The sequence below is a fragment of the Octopus bimaculoides genome, chromosome 28 (genome assembly GCF_046866305.1).
Source record: "Octopus bimaculoides isolate indiv1 chromosome 28, ASM4686630v1, whole genome shotgun sequence".
NCBI classification, from domain to species: domain Eukaryota; kingdom Metazoa; phylum Mollusca; class Cephalopoda; order Octopoda; family Octopodidae; genus Octopus; species Octopus bimaculoides.
The window spans coordinates 23,144,801-23,170,393 of record NC_142955.1 but is presented as its reverse complement, the minus strand read 5'-3'; the positions used below and the strand labels follow the sequence as shown (position 1 = coordinate 23,170,393).

At 37.5% G+C, this 25,593-nt stretch overlaps 2 protein-coding genes across 8 annotated transcripts; both read left to right on the top strand.

Annotated features, from left to right (window-relative positions):
• The first annotated feature begins 1,375 nt into the window (after positions 1 to 1,375).
• LOC149130762 (uncharacterized) lies at positions 1,376 to 9,677 on the top strand. 2 transcript variants are annotated; one of them, XM_089344203.1, is made up of 2 exons: positions 1,376 to 1,550; positions 6,115 to 9,677. In XM_089344203.1, exon 2 carries the CDS (start codon positions 7,011 to 7,013, stop codon positions 8,505 to 8,507), a length of 1,497 nt encoding a protein of 498 aa, XP_089200329.1. In that variant the 5' UTR covers positions 1,376 to 1,550; positions 6,115 to 7,010; the 3' UTR covers positions 8,508 to 9,677. The 2 variants fall into 2 exon arrangements, with proteins under 2 accessions (XP_089200329.1, XP_089200328.1); XM_089344202.1 differs by lacking the exon at positions 1,376 to 1,550 and adding an exon at positions 2,431 to 2,512.
• A 1,567-nt stretch (positions 9,678 to 11,244) lies between these two features.
• On the top strand, positions 11,245 to 25,471 carry LOC128251085 (uncharacterized). Of its 6 annotated transcripts, none has more exons than XM_089344191.1 (3): positions 11,245 to 11,865; positions 17,436 to 18,636; positions 22,174 to 25,471. In XM_089344191.1, the coding sequence occupies exon 3, from the start codon at positions 22,605 to 22,607 to the stop codon at positions 24,636 to 24,638; it is 2,034 nt and encodes a 677-aa protein (XP_089200317.1). In that variant the 5' UTR covers positions 11,245 to 11,865; positions 17,436 to 18,636; positions 22,174 to 22,604; the 3' UTR covers positions 24,639 to 25,471. The 6 variants fall into 6 exon arrangements, with proteins under 6 accessions (XP_089200317.1, XP_089200320.1, XP_089200316.1 ...); XM_089344190.1 differs by lacking the exon at positions 11,245 to 11,865 and adding an exon at positions 13,230 to 13,386 and having other exon boundaries at positions 17,436 to 18,231; XM_089344189.1 differs by lacking the exon at positions 11,245 to 11,865 and adding an exon at positions 13,230 to 13,386.
• Positions 25,472 to 25,593: the final 122 nt, after the last annotated feature.

The window sequence follows — 25,593 nt, the reverse complement described above, 5'->3', positions numbered from 1 at the left end:
CACTGAAGAAAAACCTTATCATTGTGAAATCTGTGGTAAATCATTCTCTCAGGGAAGTACCTTAACTAAACACAAACGTGTTCACACAGGAAAGCCATATAGCTGTGATATCTGGTTTGTGATTTAATGAAACACAATTTATTCATACAAGACAAAAACCATATCGCTGTGATATCTGTGGTAAATCATTCTCTCAAAAGAACAGTTTAGCTATTTATTCAGAGGAGTAAAACCATACCACTGTAATATCTGCAGTAAATCATTCTCGTATAAAGGTTAGTTAGACACACATGTAGCTGTTCATTTAGCTGTGTAACTGTGTCTATGTCCGAATTCATTACTTCACACAACAACAAGCCTCTTAAGACCACCTCCACCTGCAAAGCAATATTTACCCTGGACTTCATTCAGTAATCTCATTTTGTTTCCCGTTTTGAAGTAATATTTTATGCCAACCTTTTAATCACCATTTACACTACATTGGCAAGGCACACCATACATGTGTTGTGAAACCAGGATTCACTCACTCTTATACAATCTTCAATGTATCCTCTAAGGAAAGAAAATATAAGTGTGTGATAACTATCCCCCTACACCATTTTATATAAAACTAGCAGCTAAACCCGGTTTCACCCGGTCTGTGATTGTTATTTATTTATTAATATGTATATATGTATGAATGGCTTCAGTGACACACACTCACATACACGCACGCATGCAGGTTGTTTTAATCGATTTTCTCTGTAAGTATGGGGGCTAGGAAAGAAATAGAAAACGCGTTCCAATCTATGCACCCGTCTCCACATGTGTGCCATTTTTCACACGAATCCACCCAACCGTTTGGCCGTGAATCTCAAGACAAGAAAGAATACAACGGTAGGCCACCTTCAATTTTTATTATAGACTACTACTGTGTCTGCATTGGTGTTCTAACTTAGCCATGTAATATTTCAAGTAAAAATCATTTATTCACTATGCTTGTATACATTCCATCATGCTTACCCCAGTCTTCACCTGTTCCTGCAAATTACCCAACATTGTGTCACTTTTGTTGTCCCCGTTAATGGGGTTGGCTGGATCTACCTCAATGCCGTAGCAACTGCCCTCACACCATCTTGCCCAGTTTTGGGCATCCTCCTCCACCTTTTCCTTGGTCTATCTCGTTTTTGCGCTCCATTTACCTCAAATGCAATCATCCTCCTCAGAACATGCTCTTCGTCCCTCCTCAACACATACCCATACCACCTCACTCCATTCGCCTTGCCAGCCATTCCACTGATTCCTCCAACTCCAGCATTCCAATCAACTGATATTTTTTAATTTTTTTATCAACACCAAAAGGATGAAAAGCAAAGTTGACCTTGGCTGGATTTGAACTCAGAATGTGAAGACAGGTGAAATACTGCTTAGTATTTGGTCCAGCATGCTAATGATTCTGCCAGGTCACTATCATCATCATCATCATCGTCGTCGTCGTTTCTACTATAGGCACAAAGCCTGAATTTGCGGGAGGAGGCTAGTCAGACATGCTGATAATACTGTGAATCCAGGTAAAAAAAAAAAAAGTTGCTGATAAAAAGTCACAGAAAAAAACGTTACATGTAATGCTATCATATATTATAAACATTGTTGTCAATATGTACAAGTCATGTATTGCCAGTTAATAACTGATCTAAAATATTTTCTGCTTTATAACTTTAATTGTTTATGGTACTTTAATAAATTGTGACTGACTTGAATATTTTTGCTTTGATTAACGGACTTTCTTTCCTAAACAAAATTGTGACTTCATTATCGGCCGCCATAAATTGTTTGTGACTTTTTTTTCTGTAACTTTTTTTCCTGTGACTTTATTACCGGCCACGATAAAAGTTCAGCTCATGTAAACAATTAATACGTTTAATTGAAGCGAAAATCTAAAAACGAAAGTTCAGAATATTGGTGCTCGTAAAAAGAAAATAGGTAAAGAAATTACACGTAGTACTTGTAATTTCAAGCAGACAACACCTTGGCTTGTTACTATAGGCACCAATGTGTCTGTGGTTTTCGATTTGCTAGAATTACCCAAAATTTGAAAATTTAAAAACTATTAACTTTTATTTATTAATCAATGGCAAAAATGAATTTCACCTCCATAATTAGCAAACAAGACTAAATCAGTTTGTCTAGTTTGAAAATTGGAACGAAATCCTAAAAAAAAAAAATTGAAAACTGTGACAGCAATAGAAAAGATCCTACGAACTTAATGATTATAAATGTATTAAGAGTTGTATGCTATGGAGATGGTAATTGAACAGTGCAGGGCTAATTTGAAATCACGTTCAGATTAATCGAAAGGAATAGTTTGAAATGCAACACTTTATGGAGTTATAGTACGTTTCGTTTCGTTTTACCGTGTCAGTTTCTTTTACAACTTTCTTGTAAAATTTTAGTTTTATGAGGAAATTATTTACGGAAGACTAAAACAAGAAGAGAAGGGAAACAGAAATTAGAAATTTATGGCGAAATACTAGTAAGTCCTTTCCTCAGCATTGTGAACGTGATTACTTATTTGATTGATTGTTTAATATAACTAGTATTAAATATATAGCCCTCACTGTAATAGAGTGATAAATGGATCACAACAGTAAATTGTAGGGTTGAGAGGCAAAATAAGTAATATCCGATTTCTTGTTATTTTCTCTTTACCTGTTTGAAATCATTACATTGCAAGTATTGTATCATTATGTGTACTGTTGCATCGTCTTTGAGATTAGAAACTGCTGATCGATCATTGTTGTTCTTGAAGTTGAGAGAATTTAAAACAAAGGTGACAGGTACTTTTTTCAATAAATTTTTCCTTGACTTCGATCCGATTGTAATTTAGCTTGCTAATTAAATATGTGGATAGTTTTTGGTGCTTAACATTCAATATTCTTCTCTCTGTTTGATTCCAAATTAATTTTTTTCTCACACTAATATCTATTTTGATCATATTCAAGTTTCAAAAAGTATGTCTAAAGTGGGGTAAAATGAGTAATGACTAATTTCAATAATTTCTTCTTTTTTCCTGCATGGTGCGTAAATATATCGGGAAGATATTGTCTAAGGATGGATATTAATGGGTATGAGTCTGTTTTCAAATGTAATTCTGGAGAATTGACGAGGCAAATTTACGTTGTCTTGTCTTTCTCATTTTGCCCCAGCTAAATTTGTGTTTTGCTCAACGGGAACGGCGATAATTTTCTAAAATAGTGTTTTATGTATTTGCGTGGCACCTTAGGCAAGTGTCTTCTGCTATATCCTCGGATTTGGTAGACAGAAACTGAATATATATTTGAGTGTCTGTGTTTGTCCCTAGCCAACCTGGTGTGCTTATGTCCGCATAACTTAGCGGTTCGGCAAAGTCGACCGATAGAATAAGTCTTGGGGTCAATTTGTTTCACTAAAGGCGGTGCTCTAGCATGGCCGCAGTCAAATGACTGATGAAACAAGTAAAAGAATAAAAGAATACATATCTGTATATATAAAACTGAGTATGTGTGTCTGTATGTGTGCATCACTAAAACTCAAGAACTATCTCTTACCTCTTACACTATTTCAGTATTACGTGTCAAAAGGGAAACAGTAACATCTCTGTTCTATATTTAAGAAATGAGGAATTATGTACATTATAAACATTTGACGGATATTTGTCCTCATCTTGTTTGTTGTTAACACAACGTTTCAGCTGATATACCCTCCAGCCGTTATCAGGCGGTTCGAAATTTCCCCAAGATGAAGGCTGGAGGGTATATCAGCCGAAACGTTGTGTTAACAACAAACAAGATGCGGACAAATATCCGTCAAATGTAAATAATGTAAGTAACATCTCTACTGTGATGTGAGATAATACTTTCCTTTTGAGCTGACAGAAACCCTAACCCTAGCCCTAGCCCCGCCTGGCGAAATGCTTAACGGTATTTCGTCTGACTTTACGTTCTGAGTTCAAATTCTGCCGAGGTCAACTTTGCCTTTCATCCTTTCGGGGTCGATTAAATAAGTACCAGTTACGCACTGGGATCGATGTAATCGGCTTAATCCCTTTGTCTGTCCTTGTTTGTCCCCTCTATGTTTAGCTCCTTGTGGGCAATAAAGGAATAAATACTTTCACTATTAATGCTGAAACTATTATCTCACATATGTACATGCACACACACATGCATATATGGGTACAGGACGTCACCAACAGTGCAAATAACACAAGTGGAATAAGTGAACAACAAGAAAAAATGGAAAATGGGATAAGGAAACACAGGGAAGCACCCTTCATCAGATGTCAGCTGTCTATTTACTCCTCATTTTGAGCATTCAATGTCAATATGATTCTCGGACCGGGCTGCGTGTTGTGTTCTTGAGCAAGACACTTTATTTTATGTTGCTCCAGTTAACTTGGCTGTAGAAATGAGTTGTGACGTCACTGGTGCCAAGCTGTATCAGCCCATTTGCCTTTCCCTTGGATAACATCGGTGGCGTGGAGAGGGGAGACTGTCATGCATGGGCGACCGATGGCATTCCACAAACAACCTTGCCTGGACTTGTGCCTTGGAGGGTAACTTTCTAGTTGCAATCACATGGTCATTCATGACCGAAGGGGGGGGGGTCTCTTCATGGATAAGGATAGCTGCATCAAGAAATGCCAGTCTCTCATTGTGCAGGGAACATGTGGTAGGAGTAGACCCAGGAAGACTTGGGACAAAGTGGTGAGAAAGAATCTTAAGATGTTGGTCTCACAGGGAAGATGACAAAGGAGCGAGACTTCTGGCAGTTTGCTGTGCTTGAGAAGACATAGCAAGCTAAGGAGAATCATGACTGTCCACGCATACAGGCATGTCTTCTACAGCTCTGCCTCTTATGGGCTTGTGGGTGCTGGTGCTATGTAGAAGTATCCAGGTGGATACCGTAAGTGTTTTCAGGTATAGTCCAGGTTTTAGTTAACATTATTATGTAGTAAGAAACACCAACGACCACTTAGGGTGAGTAACCCTACTCTAACTCTTCTTATGGGTAAAACCAGGTTTGTTTTATTGGGTTATGGATTTTTTGGGGAATTAACTAACTAATTATACTGTATAATTAACTGTTAAATTAAGAGAAAATTTTGAAGATGTACCACTCTTCATATTCTCTGTAGTTATATATATATATATATATATATAAGAGAGAGAGAGAGAGGAGCACTCTGTCGGTTACAATGATGAGGGTCCCAGCTGATCCAATCAACGGAACAGCCTGCTCGTGAAATTAACGTGCAAGTGGCTGAGAACTCCACAGACACGTGTACCCTTTACATAGTTTTCAGGGAGATTCAGTGTGACAAGGCTGGCCCCTTTGAAATACAGGTACTACTCATTTTTGCTAGCTGAGTGGATTGCAGCAACATGAAATAAAGTGTCTTGGTCGAGGACACAACGTGTCACCAGGAATTGAACTCATGACTTTATGATCATTAGCCGAATGCCCTAACCACTAGTGATCCTAATCTTGAGGTCTTGTGGATGCTGGTGTTATGTAAAAGCACATGTGCTGGTGCTGCGTAAAAGCACCAAGTACACTCTGTATAGTGGTTGGCATTAAGAAGGGCTACCAGCTGTAGAAACCATGCTAAAGCACAATTGGACCCTGATGCAGCTCTTTGGCTGGCCAGCTCCTGTCAAACTGCCAACCCATGCCAACATGGAAGATAGACATTAAATAATAATGCTGATGATATATACTAGGGGAGGCTGAAAATTTCTTGGCTTTGAGTAAAAGAAAATACAGGAGGATCAGTTAATTATCATTTTATTCAACATATTCCCCTCTCAGATTCATACACTTATTGTAGGGGTCTTTCAGTTTTCTAAGCTCTGTAAAAAAAACTCAGAAGGTTGGGCCTCCAACCAGACCTTTCACAGCACCACCCTCATATATATGTAATGCATAAAGTTGTTTGATGTATCCTTAATAACAAATTGAAAAGTAAAATTCAGTTGTTCAGGTAAATGTTTACTTCTAGAATTTATCTCTGTAGAAATGTAGTAACACTTCCACTGCTGTATCTCTGCTATTAGAATATCTTCTATATCTTATACTGGTGTTTCTCTATTATTTCAGAATATCAGACGACTGTGACATCAAAGAATTGCTTACATCAGATTCATCATCAACATTTATTATCTTTTAAAGACTAAAGAAAAACATGACATACAACAAATATTTCTTCTGAATGGAGATTAATGGCAGCATTTCTCTATTGTACAGTCTGCAATAAGTACAAGAATATCAGATAACTTTGGCATCAAAGAATTATTCACCTCAGATTTGTCTTCGACATTTGTCGTCTTTTAAAGGTTAAAACAAAATGTCTCACAGAACAAATAAAATTCTGTTTATATAAAAGACCCCCTTCGATCAGGAATGGGATTGCACCTGTAAAGTTCCCTTCCAAAGCACAGGTCCTGGCAAGGTTGTTTATGGAAGACCAGCAATTGCTCATGCATACCAGCCTCCCCTCTCTACACCACTGATGTTATCCAAGAGAAAGGCTTGGCGCCATTGACGCCACAACTCATTTCTGCAGCTGAATTAGCTGGAGCAACATGAAATAAAGTGTCTTGTTCAAGAACACCACACAGAGCCCAGTCCAGGAATCGATCTCACTATCTCATGATTGTGAGCCTAATGCTCTAACCACTGGGCTGTGTGCCTTCACTGTTTATATAAATCTATTGTAGACTACAGTGAAATACTTCTTCTAAATTGAAATTAATTGCAACATTTCGCTACTTGTTGCAAGAATTAAACTCGGATGAATTTTCAAATCTGTTCATTTCATCATGAAATATTGATGAAAATCATAGTTGATGGGAAAATACTTTTTTAAGAATATTTGAAAAAAATATTAAAAGTTAAACAAGAAGTTGTACATATATTGTTGTGAGAGAAGAAACCTAATGAAGGAATGGATGATGTAAGAAACCTAAAAGATTGATTCTTACTTTCTTGAAGAGATGTCAAAGAAGACTGAAGAACCATCTTACCATTCTGGTAGCCACAAATATGTAAATAGAGGCAAGAAACTATATCATTGTGATATCTGTGATAAATACTTCTCTGTAAATAGTCACTTAGCTCTACACAAACGCATTCACACAAGAGAGGGGCCACATCACTGTGGTGTCTGTAGGAAATCATTCTCTCAAATAAATATTTTACGCACTCACAAACGCATTCATACAGGAGAAAAACCTTATCAGTGTGACAACTGTGGTAAGTCTTTCTCTCTTCGTGGTACTTTAACTAAACACAAGCGTATACATTCTGGAGACAAACTATATCCCTGTGATATTTGTGGTAAATCATTCTTTCAAATAAGCAACTTATCTACACACAAATTTACTCATACAGGAGAGAAGCCATATCACTGTGATGTCTGTAACAAATCATTCTCTACAAGTAGTAACTTGAGTAAACACAAGTATATTCATACAGGAGAGAAGCCATATCATTGTGATGTTTGTGGTAAATCATTCTATCAAACTGGAGATTTAACTAAACATGTGCGTATTCATACAGGAGAGAAGCCATATCGGTGTCATATCTGTGGTAAATCTTTCTCTCTAACTGGGAATTTAGCTAAACATGTAAGTATTCATATAGGAGAGCCTCCATATCAATGTGATATTTGTGGTAAATCTTTCTCTAAGAGTAGTGCTTTAATGAGACACAAAATTTCTCATACTGAACAGGAACCATATCAGTGTAATATCTGTGGTAAATCATTTTCTGGAAGTAGTAGCTTGATTAGACACAAACGTACTCATACAGGAGAGAAACCATACCGCTGTGATATCTGTGGTAAATCATTCTCTAGAAGTAATCACTTAACTTCACACAAATATATTCACACAGGAGAGAAGCCTTATCACTGTGACATCTGTGGTAAATCTTTCTCTGTAAGTGGTTATTTAACTGTACACAAACGCATTCATACTGGAGAGAAGCCATATCACTGTGATATGTGTGGTAAATCATTCTCTACAAGTAGTGACTTCATGAGACACAAACGTATTCACAGAGGAGAGAAACCCCATCAATGTGATATCTGTGGGAAGTCCTTTTCTGAAACTGGGCATGTAACCAAACACAAACGTATTCACACAGGAGAAAAACCCTATCACTGTGATGTGTGTGGTAAATACTTTACTGAAGTTAGTCACTTAACTAGACATAAACGCACTCATACAGGCGAAAAGCCTCACACATGTGTTATATGCGGCAAATCCTTTTCTGAACTGAATTCCTTAAATACTCACAAAAATGTTCATACAGGAGAAAGACCATATCTTTGTGATATCTGTGGTAAATCATTCACTCGAAGGTTTCATTTAACGACTCACAAACGTATTCATACTGGAGAAAAACCATACCACTGTGATAGGTGCAGTAACTCATTCTTGTATAAAAGCCAGTTAGCTTCACATGTAGCTATTCATTTGGAAGTGTAACTGTGTCATCACCATTTAGCGTCTGCTTTCCATGCTGGTATGGGTTAAACAGTGTGATTCAAACTGGTAAGCTGGGGAGCTGCACCAGCTTCCAATCTGACCTGGCAAGGTTTCTACAGCTGGATGCTCTTCCTAACGCCAACCACTCCAAGAGTGTAATGGGTGCTTTTTATGTGCCACCAGCACAGGTGCCAGTTAGATGACACTGGCATTGGCCACAACTACCTTTTCACTTGGCTTGACGAGTCCTTCTCAAGCACAGCATATTGCCAAAGATCTCAGTGACTTATCACCTCCATAAGGTCCAGCTTTGGAAGGGTGCTTTTTATATACTGCTGGCATGGGTGCTTGTTATGTGACATTGGCATCAGCCACAACCTTGATTTCCCTTGGCTCGATGAGTCTTCTCAAGCACACTATATTGCCAAAGGTTTTGGTCACTAATCACCTCTGTGAGGTCCAACGTTCGAAGGATGCATTTTGCATGCCGTTGGCATCAGCCACAAATACAATTTCACTTGGCTTAACGAGTTTTCTCAAGCACAGCATATCACCTCCATGTGGCCCAATTTTCAAAGGGTTTTTATGTGCCACTGGCAGGGTTGCCTTGTCCAAATTCATTACTTAACACAACAACAAACCTCTTAAGACCATTTCTCCCCCACCCCACTGAAGCAATGTTTACCCTGGACTTTTCATGGACCCTCAAAACACTACTGTTGATCCCAAATTTCCTATTTTGCTAGCATGGACCCCACCAAAATCTTATATGGATCCCAATTGAGTACCACTGATCTAAATGGCACTAACATTTACACTTTGTTGAACAATGATGCTAGAAACACAAAGCATTGACATTTTTAGGGAAAAACCAGTGTGTATAGTTTGGTCCCTCTTGTGATGTGATAAAGTTACCCTAATCCTCATGAAAGAGGTTTTGAGTTTCTTTTGGTGTTGCTTGGAGAACTTTTTTCAGACGGTTTAACCTAAGCAATAAACAGTTGTAAAAGGCCAATAGTGTTAAACTAATTCATTACCATCCTTTATATTTTTTAGTTGCTTCGGTCATTAGACTGTAGCCATGCTGGGGCACCACTTTGACGTATTTTTGTTGAATGAATTGGCACTTGTACTTAATAGAGAATAAAATTGTTATTGTAATAATTTCCAGTGATATATTTTCTCCTTTTTTTTTTCTGAATTCACTTATTATTTCAATATATTTTGAAATTGTTTAATGGAAAGTGAAATAAAAACGCAGTAAAGAGGAAAACTGCTTAAATGAAATGAGCAGACAACATTAAAATTGATATCAAAACACTTTGACAGCCATTTTGGAAAAAATAGCTTCAAACAGAACTGATAAAATAGTTTGTTTTATCTTTCATCTTTTACTTATTTCAGTTATTATTTTTACTTGTTATTTTACTTATTTCAGCCTCAGGCCAACAAAAGCCTTATGAGGGGATTTGGTAAATGGAAACTGAAAGATGCTCGTCATCTATATATATAAAAATGAGAATGTGTGTCTGTCTGTCTGTGTTAATCCCTAAAACTCGAGAACTACGCAACCAATTTCATTCAAATTTTACACATGCCTTACTTAGGGTTCCAGTTGTGTTTTAGTCAAAAAAAATTTTTTAACTTCTTGCAGTGTTCGAGCACACGGCAACATAATATCTCCTCCACTATTTAAGTATTACGTGTCAAAAGTGAAACAAAAACACTCATGTCAAATACTTTCACTTTAAAAATGAAACTATTCCACTAACTGAAACAATCACATTTCGATACTGTAATGACAGATACTTTCAGAGAGAGAGAGATGTATATGTATACATATAGATGTATATGTACACGTATATGTATATATATATATATATATATATAGAGAGAGAGAGAGAGAGAGAGATCTATATGCATACATGTATATGTATACATATGTGTAGATGTATATATATATATATATATATAGATGTACATGTAATATGTACACATATATACATGCATACAGATATATATACACCCATCACACACAAACACACACATTAGTCATTTGTTTTCTTATCCAAAACTACGTCAAAAGTACTGAATGGATCTTTATGAAATTTGGAAATTATATTCTTTGCAAAACGGCCATAACTCCCATGAAAATTCATATATTTTTGATGTTGATGAAATTTTAACCCGAACATAACAGATGAGCATTATTTAGAAAATGATGTCACACGTTATCGAAGCTACCATTCTTTTTTTACTAGTTTATTTTGTCTTCGTCTTCGCTCTTTGTGCTATATGAACATTTATTGTGGTTTAGAGTCAAGATGTGGCTGCTATTTTTCAGTGTGGTGGTATCTCTTAGATACCCTGCATTATAATTTTAAATAATTGTTACCTTTGATGGTTTTTATTCCCATGCTGGCCACTTGATAAAATCAATATTTTAAATATCGATCTTATCCTTATTTATTTATATATATATATATGTGTGTGTGTGTGTGTATGTGTGTGTCGGTGTTTGTCCCCTCCATCCATCTCTTGACAACCGATGTTGGTGTGTTTATATCCCCTTAACTTAGCGGTTAGGTAAAAGGTACTGATAGAATAAGTACTAAGCTTACAAAGAATAAGCCCTGGGGGTCAATTTGTTCGACTAAAGGCAGTACTCCAGCATGGCCACAGTCAAATGACTGAAACGAGTAAAAAACTATACTGTGTGTGTGTGTGTGTGTGTGTGTGTGCACATACAGACATGCGCAACCAATCAATGACTGCGCATGTCTGTAGCTGAGTGTGCAGTATTTATTGTTGTTCTTTGTATTCTGAGATCAACTTTGGCTTTTATATCACCCATCAGGGATTTGATAAAATAAAGTACCACTTGTATACTGAGATCAATTGTAATTACTTGCACGTTTCTGTCCAAGTTACAGGCCTTCTTATTTCTTTACTGCCCACGAGGGGACGAACAAGGACAGAGACAAACGGATTAAGTCGATTACATAGACCCCAGTGGTGCGTAACTGGTACTTATATAATCGACCCCGAAAGGATGAAAGGCAAAGTCGACCTCGGCGGAATTTGAACTCAGAATGTAGCGGCAGACGAAATACCGCTAAGCATTTCACCCAGCATGCTAACATTTCTAAAGTTACAGGCCTTCTTACTAAATTGGAAACTATGCAGGTGACGTTACGGGCAATTCTCACTACAATTAGAGCATTTTGCCATCTTATAATAATTCTGCTTGTCTCTCCATTGCTTAGCCTGTCTGTAATGCTTCGACCCTGAAAGGATAAAAGGCAAAGTCGACCTCGGCGGAATTTGAACTCAGAACATAACGGCAGATGAAATACCGGTAAGCATTTCAACCAGCATGCTAACGTTTCTACCAACTCGCTGCCTTTTAAATTTCATTTGTGTCTAAATATTTTCGTTCTTTGAAACCGCAACAAGACCCTGACAAAAACTCGTGCTGCATCTTTTTTGTCAGCGAAACAAGTCACGGTTTCAAAGCGCTGAAAATATTTACATGCAAATGAGATTTTAATATTGCAGTGAAACTAACAGATTTTTTTTGTGTGTTGTTGAATGGCTTATAAACATATTCGCTGGAATTGTTTCTGTTAATACCATTATGCAGAGGATAGAATGGAAAACATTTTGTGCGCAAATTTTTGTTTCCATCTTCGTTTATAGCATTGATAATTTTTCCTCTGAAATGCCACCTTCGGCCTCCAGGACGCATTAGTCAGCCCGAGGCTAAAGATGAAGACACTTGCCTAAGGTGCCATGCAGTGGGACTGAACTCAGAACTCTGTGGTTGAGAAGAATATCCATTTTCTTGAGGGGAAAAAATTGGATCGTGTGGATTTTCCTGGTCCTCCACCCGCCTCGTTCGCCAGCGCGCATTTTTTTTTTTTCATATTCGTTTACTAAATATTGTTTTACACCTATTAGACTATTCCCTGTTGAGGAATCGAACCATAGTCTTCCGCATGACAGAGTGAAGAATGTGAAATATTAAATATAAGTAAATGAGTGGAAATTTTACCGGCGAGTGTGTTAAATTATAAGGCACTAAAAGAGAATGACTCTCCCCAGACACAACAGAATATGCTTCAACACACGAACTCATATAAAGAGTTCTGAACTTTCTCGCACAGATTATTTCATTCAGTTAGTTTCTACATTTTGATTATGTTTCATCGACAACCAGTGAATAAAATATATTTTATGCAATAAATATATAGTTCCTAAATTTATTCTTATCTGTAAGAATTCTTTTAATATTATACACGCAGCCACATCAACACCTTGGACTGAATATATATTCTTGTGAACTATGTTGTTGTTGGCACTCCGTCGCTTACGACGTCGAGGGTTCCACTTGATCTGAACAACGGAACAGCCTGCTCGTGAAATTAACGTGCAAGTGGCTGAGCACTCCACAGACACGTGTACCCTTAACGTAGTTCTCGGGGATATTCAGTGTGACACAGTGTGACAAGGCTGACCCTTTGAATTACAGGCACAACAGAAACAGGAAGTAGGAGTGAGAGAAAGTTGTGGTGAAAGAGTACAGAAGGGTTCGCCACCATCCCCTGCCGGAGCCTTGTGAAGCTTTAGGTGTTTTCGCTCAATAAACACTCACAACGCCTGGTCTGGGAATCGAAACAGGGATCCTATGACCGCGATTCCACTACCTTGATCACTGGGCCATTGCGCCTCCACCCCAAACACGAAATAAATATAAACAAAAAAAAGTGAGTAGCGCCATCTACAGGATAATTCAAGAGGCAAATTTTATAAAGGGAAGCAACTTACACAAAATGTCTTGTCTGACGTTAGCTGCTTCGCTATTTACAGTTTGAAAACGGTAAGTTTATAAACGTGAAGTTTAAATATGTCATTATGTGTATAAATAATTGAATTGTGACATGTCAAGGATACAGTAATATAGAAGGGAAAACAGGTAACAACACTGGAAAAAGCTATTTCCTTCTCCAGACGTTTTACCTCTACGATCAAGTCTACCCATCTTGTACATTTCACACACCTCAGTACTGGTCAATTCTGTTTGGCAGATCTTGCTTACCTGATGAGCTATTTCATGGCATACAATAATAGTAACTAACCGCTTCTCGTCAAACGAAGACGAAGATTCATCAGTAAGCATCATGCTTTCTTTGTATATAATATGGCCCCAGTTCTCCATACCGCCCATTAGAAAATGAGGAACTGCAAGCATATCTGGAAAATAAGATGACAATGGTTTCAAATTTTGGCACAAGACCAGCAATTTCGGGGAAGGGGACTAGTCGATTACATCGAGCCGAATGTTCAACTGGTACTTATTTTATTGACCCCGGGGTCCAGATGGACTATATGTAATCTGAACCTTTTCCCCCCCCCCTATTTTTTTTGTTTTTTTTTACGGAATCCCACCCACGTTTTAGGCTATGGAGATTCTGATTCTGAAAAAATTTTTTCAAAAATCTCAATTTCAAAATTTCACCCCCCCCCCCGGTTTTTATATAGATCCACAGGGTAAACCTAACCCTAACCCTAACACTAGTTTTGTGAGATTTGGCTGTTATTTCTAGCATGTAAATAGCCTGCTTGGTGGTGGGGGGTGAAATTTTTCAAACAATTATTTTTCAGAATCGAAATCTCCATAGCCTAAAACGTGGGATTCCGTAAAAAAAATTAATAAATAAGGTGGGGGGGAAGGTTCAGATTACATATAGTCCGTCTCCGCCGACCCCGGAATCAGCCTCTGTATGAATGGTAATGTAAGCAGCATGGTGATCGCTGTACTATAAAGTGGTTGGTGTTTGGAAAGAATCTGGCCACAGAAACCATACAAAAGCAGTCACTGGGTATTAAATGCAGTCTTTGAACCCATTGAATCCTGTCAAAGCATCCAACCCTTGCCAGCATAGAAGATCTACATAAAAACTATTAAGAAAAAAAAATGTTATTTAGATACACTTTTATTTGGGTTGTTTACGCTTGTTTATACTCTTATACATTCAAAGTTCACAAATTTCCTTATTTGAATTAGGAAACTTATTCCTTTCGATAATATCAATAGGATAACAAAGTTTGGCACAATCATGCTATTAGCTGTCAGAAGTGAAAGTGCTCACTGCGTGACCATTACTCCAGCAGTTTGACAATGAAGAGGGGACAGACAGACATACGGACGGACGGATATAATGCCTATTATAGTAAGAAGAAGAGAATGATAGTTCTACAATTTGAAATATTGATCTGTTATTTTTTAAAATCTAAGGATAACTTTTGCGTGTTACGTAAAGTAAATTGCCTACATTTGCTTTAAAATGTGAGCAAAGCGGCTTCCTTAAAAAAATCAGTATAATTATTTTTGTCATGTCGGTTTCCGTAAGAGAACTTCTGGTTTGGTTTGCAATTAAACTCATCCCCCTCTCATCCCGTAATTGTTTTTTTTTTCTCCCTGTCTATATGTATGTGAGTATATGAATGGCAGGGTTGCCTTGTCCAAATTCATTACTTAACACAACAGCAAACCTCTTAAGACCATTTCTCTCTCACCCCACTGAAGCCATGTTTACCCTCGACTTTATCTATTCAGTAATCTCACTTTGTATCCCTTTTTGAAGTAATGTTTTAAAACTTGTAAGCAGCATGGTGATCGCTGTAGTGTTAGTGCATACTATAAAGTGGTTGGTGTTTGAAAAGAGTCTGGCCACAGTAACCATACAAAAGCAGTCACTGGGTATTAAATGCAGTCTTTGAACCCATTGAATCCTGTCAAAGCATCCAACCCTTGCCAGCATAGAAGATCTACATTAAGGATAATGCAAATAGCCATATAGCTCCTCAAAAGCAAGGAGCCTGTTCTGCTCTGGACTCTTCTTTCATACTTTAACCTCTCATCTTCTATCATAAATTCACCCACCTCCCGAGTATGTGCAGTCTCTTTTATTTACACCATTTCGAGCGTGGCCGTTGCCAGTACCCGCCTGACTGGCCCTTGTGCTGGTGGCACGTAAAAGCACCCACTACACTCCTGGAGTGGTTGGCGTTAGCAAGGGCATCCAGCTGTAGAAACTCTGCCAAATCAGATTGGAGCCTGGTGTCGCCTCCTGGTTCACCAGTCCTCAGTCATATCGTCCAACCCATACTAGCATGGAAAGTGGACGTTAAACGACGATGATGATGAGGATGAGGATTTTGACTTGCAAACTCCATTGCAACCTCACATTCTGCATTATTTTCATTAAAAGAACACAAACTTTCAGCTCTTCTGGATAAGGCTGTAATTCAGGGAGCATGACTTTCCCATTCTCTCAGCATTTCAGAGTTCATTTATAAATGTATGAGCTTCGCAATGATTACAAAGAATATTCATATTACCAATGTTATAGCTTTCAACCATGTTTACAGATTTTTATGACGTTCTCTCTCATTTCCAGCTTTGACCACATTACTTTTACTTTCCCCTGCTTCATGTTGCTTGCTCTTCAACTGTCTGTTCAACTAACAAACCACATGACGGTGTAATGCATGCAGCCTTAGCATATTAGTATATAGATTCTCACTATCCTCCTTTTCATCATCATCATCATCGTCGTTTAACGTCCGCTTTCCACGCTAGCATGGGTTGGACGATTTGACTGAGGACTGGTGAAACCAGATGGCTACACCAGGCTCCAATCTGATCTGGCAGAGTTTCTACAGCTGGATGCCCTTCCTAACGCCAACCACTCCAAGAGCGTAGTAGGTGCATTTACATGCCACCGGCACGAAGGCCAGTCAGGTGGTACTGGCAACGGCCACGCTCAAAATGGTGTATTTTACATGCCACCTGCCCAGGAGCCAGTTCGGCAGCACTGGCGACGATCTTGCTCGAATGTCTTTACACGTGCCATCTGGCACAAGTGCCAGGAAGGCGATGCTGGGCACAGGTGCCATTGACAGTTTCATTTTTGCTTGCCCCAATAAGTCTTTGCAAGCTGAGTTTTGTGTCCAATGAAGGAGACGACGTTGGCATGGGTGCCAGTCAGCGTATATATATATATGCACACATATATATATATATATATATATATATATATATAAGCGATGGAGTGCATCTGTGTGAAAGATAATGGGTATCCGTGCTTCTTTGTGTGCATGTGATTGAATACAAATACATAAAACAACACATCCACGCACACATGTACAACCATTTCTCATGTACGCATACATACAACCATTATTTTCCATGTGCACGTTCATACAGCCATTACACATGTCTCTTAGAGACGCTCTGCTCCACTTCCACTTCAACACTTCACCCAACCAAAAGTAAATAAATAAAAACTCTTCACAAAAACTAATGAATGAATGACAAGTCTGAGACCCATTCTGATTGATTGCCATTATTTTAATATAATGTGAATAGAGTTTAATGATACAAAAATATTTTTGTGTACATGTGTATGTGTACACGTGTGTGTGTGTATGTATGTGTATATATATGTATATACTCTTTTACTCTTTTACTTGTTTCAGTCATTTGACTGCGGCCATGCTCGAGCACCGCCTTTAGTCAAGAAAATCGACCCCAGGCCTTATTCTTTGTAAGCCTAGTATTTATTCTATCAGTCTCTTTTTGCCGAACCACTAAGTTACGGGGACGTAAACACACCAGCATCGGTTGTCAAGCGATTGTGTGTGGGGGAGGGCAAACACAGATATATATATATATAATACAGGCTTTGCACTATGCTGTTTAATGAAAATTTAATAACAAATTGGAATGTAAAGTTCAGTTGTTTGGGTAAATGTTTACTTCTAGAATTTATCTCTGTAGAAATGTAGTAACAATTCCACTATTGTATCTCTACTATTAAGATATCTTCTATATCTTATACTGTTGTCTCTCTATTATTTCAGAATATCAGACAAGTGTGACATCAAAGAATTGCTTACATCAGATTCATCATCAACATTAATTATCTCTTAAAGACTAAAGAAAAACGTTACATGCAATAAATATATAACTCAATGGTAAACTACAGTGAAATATTTCTTCTGAATGGAGATTAATGGCAGCATTTCTCTCCTGTACAGTTTGTAACATGTACAAGATGGCTGAAGTTTCAAATATGTTTGTGGCATCTTCAGATATTGATGAAAACAGAGTTGATGGGAAAACAGCTGGAAGAAATGAAAGACAAAAGGTGAAACAAGAAAATAAACATATATTGCTCTAAGAGAAGAAAATTGGTGAAACAATGGATAATGTTACAGACTTAAAGGATTAATTTATTATTTTGTTGAAGAGATGCAAAAAGAGACTGAAAAATCCTCATACCATTGTGATATTTGTCAAAAATCATTTTCTCTGGAAAGTAACCTCATTAGACACAAATGTATTAATAGAGTTGAGAAACTTTACTCTGTAGTGTTTGTGGTAAACAAACTGTTTTACGTATACACAAATGCATTCATACGCAGGGAAAGACATTTCATTGTGATATCTGTAGTAAATCATTCGGTCAATTAAGTAACTTATCTTCACACAAATATATTCATACACAACAGAAACCATATCAGTGTGATGTCTGTGGTAAATCAGTCTCTTAGACTTTGGCCTTAACTGTCCACATACAGAGTCATACAGGAGAGAAGCCCTCACACAAATATATTCATACAGGAGAGAAGCCCTCACACAAATATATTCATACAGGTGAGAAGCCCTATTCTTGTGATACCTGTGGTAAATCATTCAAAGCTACTGGTGACTTAACCAGACACATCCGTATTCATACAGGAGAAAAACCATATCAGTGTGATATCTATGGTAAATCATTCTCAAGAAATGATGGTCTCATTAATCATAAACGTATTTATACAGGACAGAAGCCATATGACTGTCGTATCTGTAGTAACAATCAGTTGACTACACACAAATATATTCATACAGGTTAGAATCCTAACGACTGTGATATCTGCAGTAAATCATTTGCTAATACTTGGGACTTAACTGACCACATGAGTATTCATACAGGGAAGAAGCCATATCATTGTGACATTTGTGGTAAATCATTCTCTCGAAGTAATGACTTGACTACACACAAATATATTCATACAGGTGAGAAGCCCTATTCTTGTGATACCTGTGGTAAATCATTCAAAGCTTCTGGTGCCTTAACCACACACATCCGTATTCATACAGGAGAAAAACCATATCAGTGTGATATCTGTGGTAAATCATTCTCTACAACTGATGGTCTCATTAAACACAAACCTATTCATACAGGAGAGAAGCCATATCAGTGTGATATCTGCGGTAAATCATTCTCCCAAAGGAGTAACTTAATTGTTCACATACGTATTCATACAGGAGAGAAGCCATATCAGTGTGATATCTGTGGTAAATCATTCTCTAGAAATGATGGTCTCATTAATCATAAACGTATTCATACAGGAGAGAAGCCACATGACTGTCGTGTCTGTGGTAAATCGTTCTATACTAGCAATCAGCTGACTACACACAAATATATTCATACAGGTGAGAATCCTTATGACTGTGATATCTGTGGTAAATCATTCAGTGGTAATGTTGACTTAACCAGACACATCCGTACACATACAGGAGAAAAACCATATCACTGTGATATGTGTGGTAAATCATTCTCTAGAAATAATATTCTCATTGCACATAAATGTATTCATACAAGAGCAAAGCCATATCACTGTGATATCTGTGGTAAATCATTCACTGGTAATGTTGACTTAACCAGACACATATCTACTCCTGCAGGAGAAAAACCATATCACTGTGATATCTGTGGTGCATCATTGACTAGAAATGAGGATCTCACTAGTCACAAACATACTCATACACGAGAGAAGCCGTATCAAGATATGTAGTTAATATTTTTCTGAAAATATTCATTTAACTAAACATAAATGCATTCATACAGAGAAGACATATTAGTGTGATATATTCGGTACATCATTCTCTCAAATTAATAACTTTACTAAATCATTGCAGGTTACCTACTTTCCATTTCTTCACCCTTTCATCACCACTCACCCTCATACACCCTGGCCACCTCCTCCAACTGTCCCACCCTTTTCTTCCCTTTAAACCACTCATTCCTATACTTTGAAGGCCAACTCTAACCTCTCCTCACCACTATTCTTATCTCTTTCTATGAGATTCCTCGTGATCCTTCCCTCCTCATCTCAATTCAAAATAGTCATGCAGATTCTCGAAAGTGAGAAACCTGTTCTGCTCTCACAGCTCTACTACTACTACTACTCCCTCAGTTTGTCTGTCTGTCCCCTTGTCTCACAGTCCTGCTTGTTAATGTGTTTATTATTGCCTGTCTCTTTTTCTATCTCTCAATCTGTCTCTCTGTCTTCTCAATCATTTATCTCAGGGTGGGGAAATTTTTGTTGCACCGGGCAAAAATTTCCAACGAAAAGGTCCATGGGCAAACCACAAGTTCTAACTCTTATATCTGTGTCATCTGAAACGGTCATCTGAAACGGAAATGCCAAAGCGTGATATTCAAGCAATTTTGCTATTCAACTTCAAAAAAGGATGTAAAGTAGCTGAAACTTCTCGCGATATCAACGAAACATTTGATGAGGAAATGACCAGTCAGTGGTCAGCTCAAAAATGGCTTAAATGATTTCGCAGTGGGGACCTGAGCCTTGAAGATCATGAGCGTAGTGGAGGCCCTTCTATGACAGTCAATTAAAGGGAAAGATCCATGTAAAAACCACTCAAGAACTGGCTAAAGAATTGCTAGTTAACCAGAAAACTGCCTGCAACCATTTGTATGCAATTGGAAAATCAAAAAAGCTTGACAAATGGGTACCACACGGTTTGAACGAAAGCCAGAAAATGCACAGATATGAAATTTGCTCGTTGCTTCTTCTCCGTAACCAGTCCGATCCATTTCTTGACTGTATTGTAACTTGAGGTGAAAAGTGAATTCTGTACAATAATAAAAAAAAAACATTCTTCACAGTGGCTGGACCAAAATGAAGCACTGAAAACCTTCCTTAAAGAAGGTTATGGTGACTGTTTGGTGGTGTACGGCTGGACTCATCGACTATAACTGCTTAAAACCCGGAAGAACCATTACTGCAGTAACATATTGACATGAAATTGCCAAAATGAAAGAAAAACTGCTACTCCTCCGTCCCAGACTGGTCAGCAGAAGGGGGTCATGCTTCATGACAAAGCTCTACAGCACATTTAGCGAATGAAGCTTCAGAAGTTGAGGGAACTTGGCTACAAGGTTCTTCCTCGCACAGCTTATTCCCCAGACCTTTCTCCTACTGACCACTTTTTCAAGTACCTTGATGGTTTCCTGCAAGAGGAAGAGTTCAAAAATCAAACAGATGCTGAAAGTGCATTCAAAGAGTTCATTAACTCCAGATTTCTATGTTGTCGGAATAAACAAACTTGTAACACGTGAAGACCTGTTGCAGCATGTGAACTCGAAATCGTGATGGCACCTGTACCAGTGGAGCGCTAATAGCACCGTCCGACCGTGATCATTGCCAGAGCAGCTGTCTGGCTTCCGTGCCAGTGCCACGTAAATGACACCATTTGAACGTGATTGTTACCAGCGTCGCCTTACTGGCATGTCAAAAATCATTTGAGCGAGGTCGCAGCCAGTACCGCCTGACTGGCCTTCGTGCCAGTGGCACGTAAAAGCACCCGTTACACTTTTGGAGTAGTTGGCGTTCAGAAGGGCATACTGCTGTAGAAGCTGCCATATCAGATTGGAGCCCGGTTTAGCCATCTGGCTAGCCAGTCCTCAGTCAAATCGTCCAACCTATGCTAGCATGGAAGGCGGACGTTAAACGATGATGATGATATAATGGTACTTACTTTGATGAATAAGATTTCCACATTGTTGAAATATATTGTGATGAATTTCATGTTTCAAAACGTTGCTTACTTTTTACTCAGCCCGTTACTTTGTGTGTATACACTTGTATGTACTTAGTTTGTGAATATTTGTTGTTTCAATAACTGTTATTATGGCAAAGAAAGATACTGCTGTTCCAGCCATGACCATGCTATCAATACATTGTTTAATATATTAGTAATATAGATGTTTTAATATAATGATGTGTATGTGTGTGCGTGCATGGGTATATATATGGGGTTGGTGCATAATTATTGTGGCTTTTTGCAACAAATTTTATTCAGCAAAAACAATAGCAACATGTAACAAAAACATTGTTAAATGATTATTCCGGAGCATATTCACCATCTACTTCAATTACTGCTTCCCATTTGCTTGGAAGACAGTCAAACCATCATTTAAAGATGTTTTTGTGAAATGTTGTTATTGTTTTTGTTGAATAAAATTTGTTGTAAAGAAGCAGCAATAATTATGCACCAACCCAATACACGCACACGCATATATGATATAGGCTTTGCACTAAGTTGTGTGATGCAATTTTAACAACAAATTGAAAAGTAAACTTCGGTTGTTGAGGTGAATGTTAACTTTTACAATTTATCTTCATAGAAATGAAGTAACACTTCCACTATTGTATCTCTGCTATTAAAATATCCTCTATATCTGTATATTGTATCTCTGCTATTAGAATATCTTCTATATCTTATACTGGTGTTTCTCTATTATTTCAGAATATCAGACGACTGTGACATCAAAAAATTGCTTACATCAAATTCATCATCAACATTTATTTTCTGTTAAAGACTAAAGAAAAAGCTTACATGGAACAAATATATATATAATTCTATGGTAAACTACAATGAAATATTTCTTCTGAATTAAGATTATTGGCAGCATTTCTCTACTGTACAGTCTGCAATATGTACAAGACGAACTTGCATTCTAAAAATTAAACTTGGATGAAGTTTCAAATATGTTTGTGGCATCTTCAGATATTGACAACAATCAGAGTTGATGTGAAAATAGCTGTAAAACATTACAAAGAAATGAATGATAAAAAGTGAAAAAGGAAAATAAACACATTGTTCTGAGAGGAGAAAACTATTGAAACAATGGATAATGTTACAGACTTAAAAGATTGATTTATTATTTTATTGAAGAAATGGAAAAAGAGACTGAAAAATCCCCATACCATTGTGATATCTGTCAAAAATCATTTTCTCTGGAAAGTAGGCTCATTAAACACAAATGTATTAATAGAGGTGAGAAACCATATCCCTGTGATATTTGTGGTAAATCATTCTCTAGAAAGAATTGGTTAGCTAAACATAGACACATTCATATGGACAAGGAGCCATATCATTGTGATATCTGTGGTAAATCATTCTCTCAAAGAATTGAATTATATACTCACAAACGTGTTCACACGGGAGCAAAACCATACCACTGTGATATCTGTGGTAAATCATTCTCTCAGAAGTTTAGTTTAACTATTCATATACGTATTCACACAGGAGAAAAACCATATCATTGTGATGTCTGTAGTAAATCATTCTCTCATTTAACTAATTTACATACTCACAAACGCATTCATACAGGGGAAAAGACGCATCATTGTGATATCTGTGGTAAATCATTCTCTCGGAAAATTGATCTAACTGTTCACATACGCATTCACACAGGAGAAAAACCATATCATTGTGATGTCTGTAGTAAATCATTCTCTCACCTAACTTCTTTACGTACTCACAAACGCATTCATACAGGGGAAAAGACGCATCATTGTGATATCTGTGGTAAATCATTCTCACAAAAGATTGGTTTAACTGTTCACATACGCATGCACACAGGAGAAAAACCATGTCATTGTGATGTCTGTAAGAAATCATTCTCTCACTTGACTGCTTTACGTCTGCACAAATGTATTCATGCACGAGAAAAGATATATCATTGTGATATCTGTGGTAAATCATTCAGTCGAGTAAGTAACTTATCTTCACACAAATATATTCATACACATCAGAAACCTTATCACTGTGACATCTGCAGTAAATCATTTGCTAATAGTTGGGACTTAACTGTCCACATGCGTGTTCATACAGGAGAGAAGCCTTATCACTGTGATATCTGTGGTAAATCATTCTCTAGATGTAATGACTTGACTACACACAAATATACTCATACAGGTGAGAAGCCCTATTCTTGTGATACCTGTGGTAAATCATTCGCTGCTACTGGTGACTTAACCAAACACAAACGTACTCATACAGGAGAAAAACCATATCAGTGTGATATCTGTGGTAAATCGTTCTCTAGAAATGAGGGTCTCACTAATCATAAACGTAATCATACAGGCGAAAAACCATATCCATGTGATATCTGTGGTAAATCATTCTCTCGGAAGATTGATCTAACTGTTCACATACGCATTCACACAGGAGAAAAACCATGTCCGTGTGATATCTGTGGTAAATCATTCTCTCACCTAACTTCTTTACGTACTCACAAACGCATTCATACAGGGGAAATGACACATCATTGTGATATCTGTGGTAAATCATTCTCACAAAAGATTGGTTTAACTGTTCACATACGCATGCACACAGGAGAAAAACCACATCAATGTGATGTCTGTAAGAAATCATTCTCTCACTTGACTGCTTTACGTATGCACAAATGCATTCATACGCAGGAAAAGACATTTCATTGTGATATCTGTAGTAAATCATTCAGTCGATTAAGTAAATTATCTTCACATAAATGTATTCATACACAACAGAAACCATATCACTGTGACGTCTGTGGTAAATCATTCTCTAATACTTTGGACTTAACTGTCCACATACGGAGTCATACAGGAGAGAAACCCTCACACAAATATATTCATACAGGAGAGAAACCCTCACACAAATATATTCATACAGGTGAGAAGCCCTATTCTTGTGATATCTGTGGTAAATCATTCAAAGCTACTGGTGACTTAACCAGACACATCCGTATTCATACAGGAGAAAAACCATACCAATGTGATATCTGTGGTAAATCTTTCTCTAGAAATGATGGTCTCATTAATCATAAACGTATTCATACAGGAGAGAAGCCACATGACTGCCGTGTCTGTGGTAAATCGTTCTATACTAGCAATCAGCTGACTACACACAAATATATTCATACAGGAGAGAAGCCTTATGACTAATATCTGTGGTAAATCATTCACTGGTAATGTCGACTTAACCAGACACATATCTACTCCTGCAGGAGAAAAACCATATCACTGTGATATCTGTGGTGCATCATTGACTAGAAATGAGGATCTCACTAGTCACAAACATACTCATACACGAGAGAAGCCGTATCAAGATATGTAGTTAATATTTTTCTGAAAATATTCATTTAACTAAACATAAATGCATTCATACAGAGAAGACATATTAGTGTGATATATTCCGTACATCATTGTCTCAAATTAATAACTTTACTAAATCATTGCAGGTTACCTACTTTCCATTTCTTCACCCTTTCATCACCACTCACCCTCATACACCCTGGCCACCTCCTCCAACTGTCCCACCCTTTTCTTCCCTTTAAACCACTCATTCCTATACTTTGAAGGCCAACTCTAACCTCTCCTCACCACTATTCTTATCTCTTTCTATGAGATTCCTCGTGATCCTTCCCTCCTCATCTCAATTCAAAATAGTCATGCAGATTCTCGAAAGTGAGAAACCTGTTCTCACAGCTCTACTACTACTACTACTCCCTCAGTTTGTCTGTCTGTCCCCTTGTCTCACAGTCCTGCTTGTTAATGTGTTTATTATTGCCTGTCTCTTTTTCTATCTCTCAATCTGTCTCTCTGTCTTCTCAATCATTTATCTCAGGGTGGGGAAATTTTTGTTGCACTGGGCAAAAATTTCCAACGAAAAGGTCCATGGGCAAACCACAAGTTCTAACTCTTCTATCTGTGTAAATCTTGTATATATCTATGTATAATTTGATATATGTTAATAAAGATAAGTTTAACATATTAAATTAATGCGAAACGTCTTTATTAACACCACCACTGAGTTTAGGACATTTATTATATTACTTATGAGGCATTCTATATTTTTCAGCTGGAGTGTAATTGGGTCTCAAGGGGGTGGTACAAACCT

Bases quoted from the DNA above. Each gene is read 5' to 3' on its own strand.
- LOC149130762 (XM_089344203.1), top strand. From the start codon at position 7,011: ATGTCAAAGAAGACTGAAGAACCATCTTACCATTCTGGTAGCCACAAA.
- LOC128251085 (XM_089344194.1), top strand. From the start codon at position 22,605: ATGGAAAAAGAGACTGAAAAATCCCCATACCATTGTGATATCTGTCAA.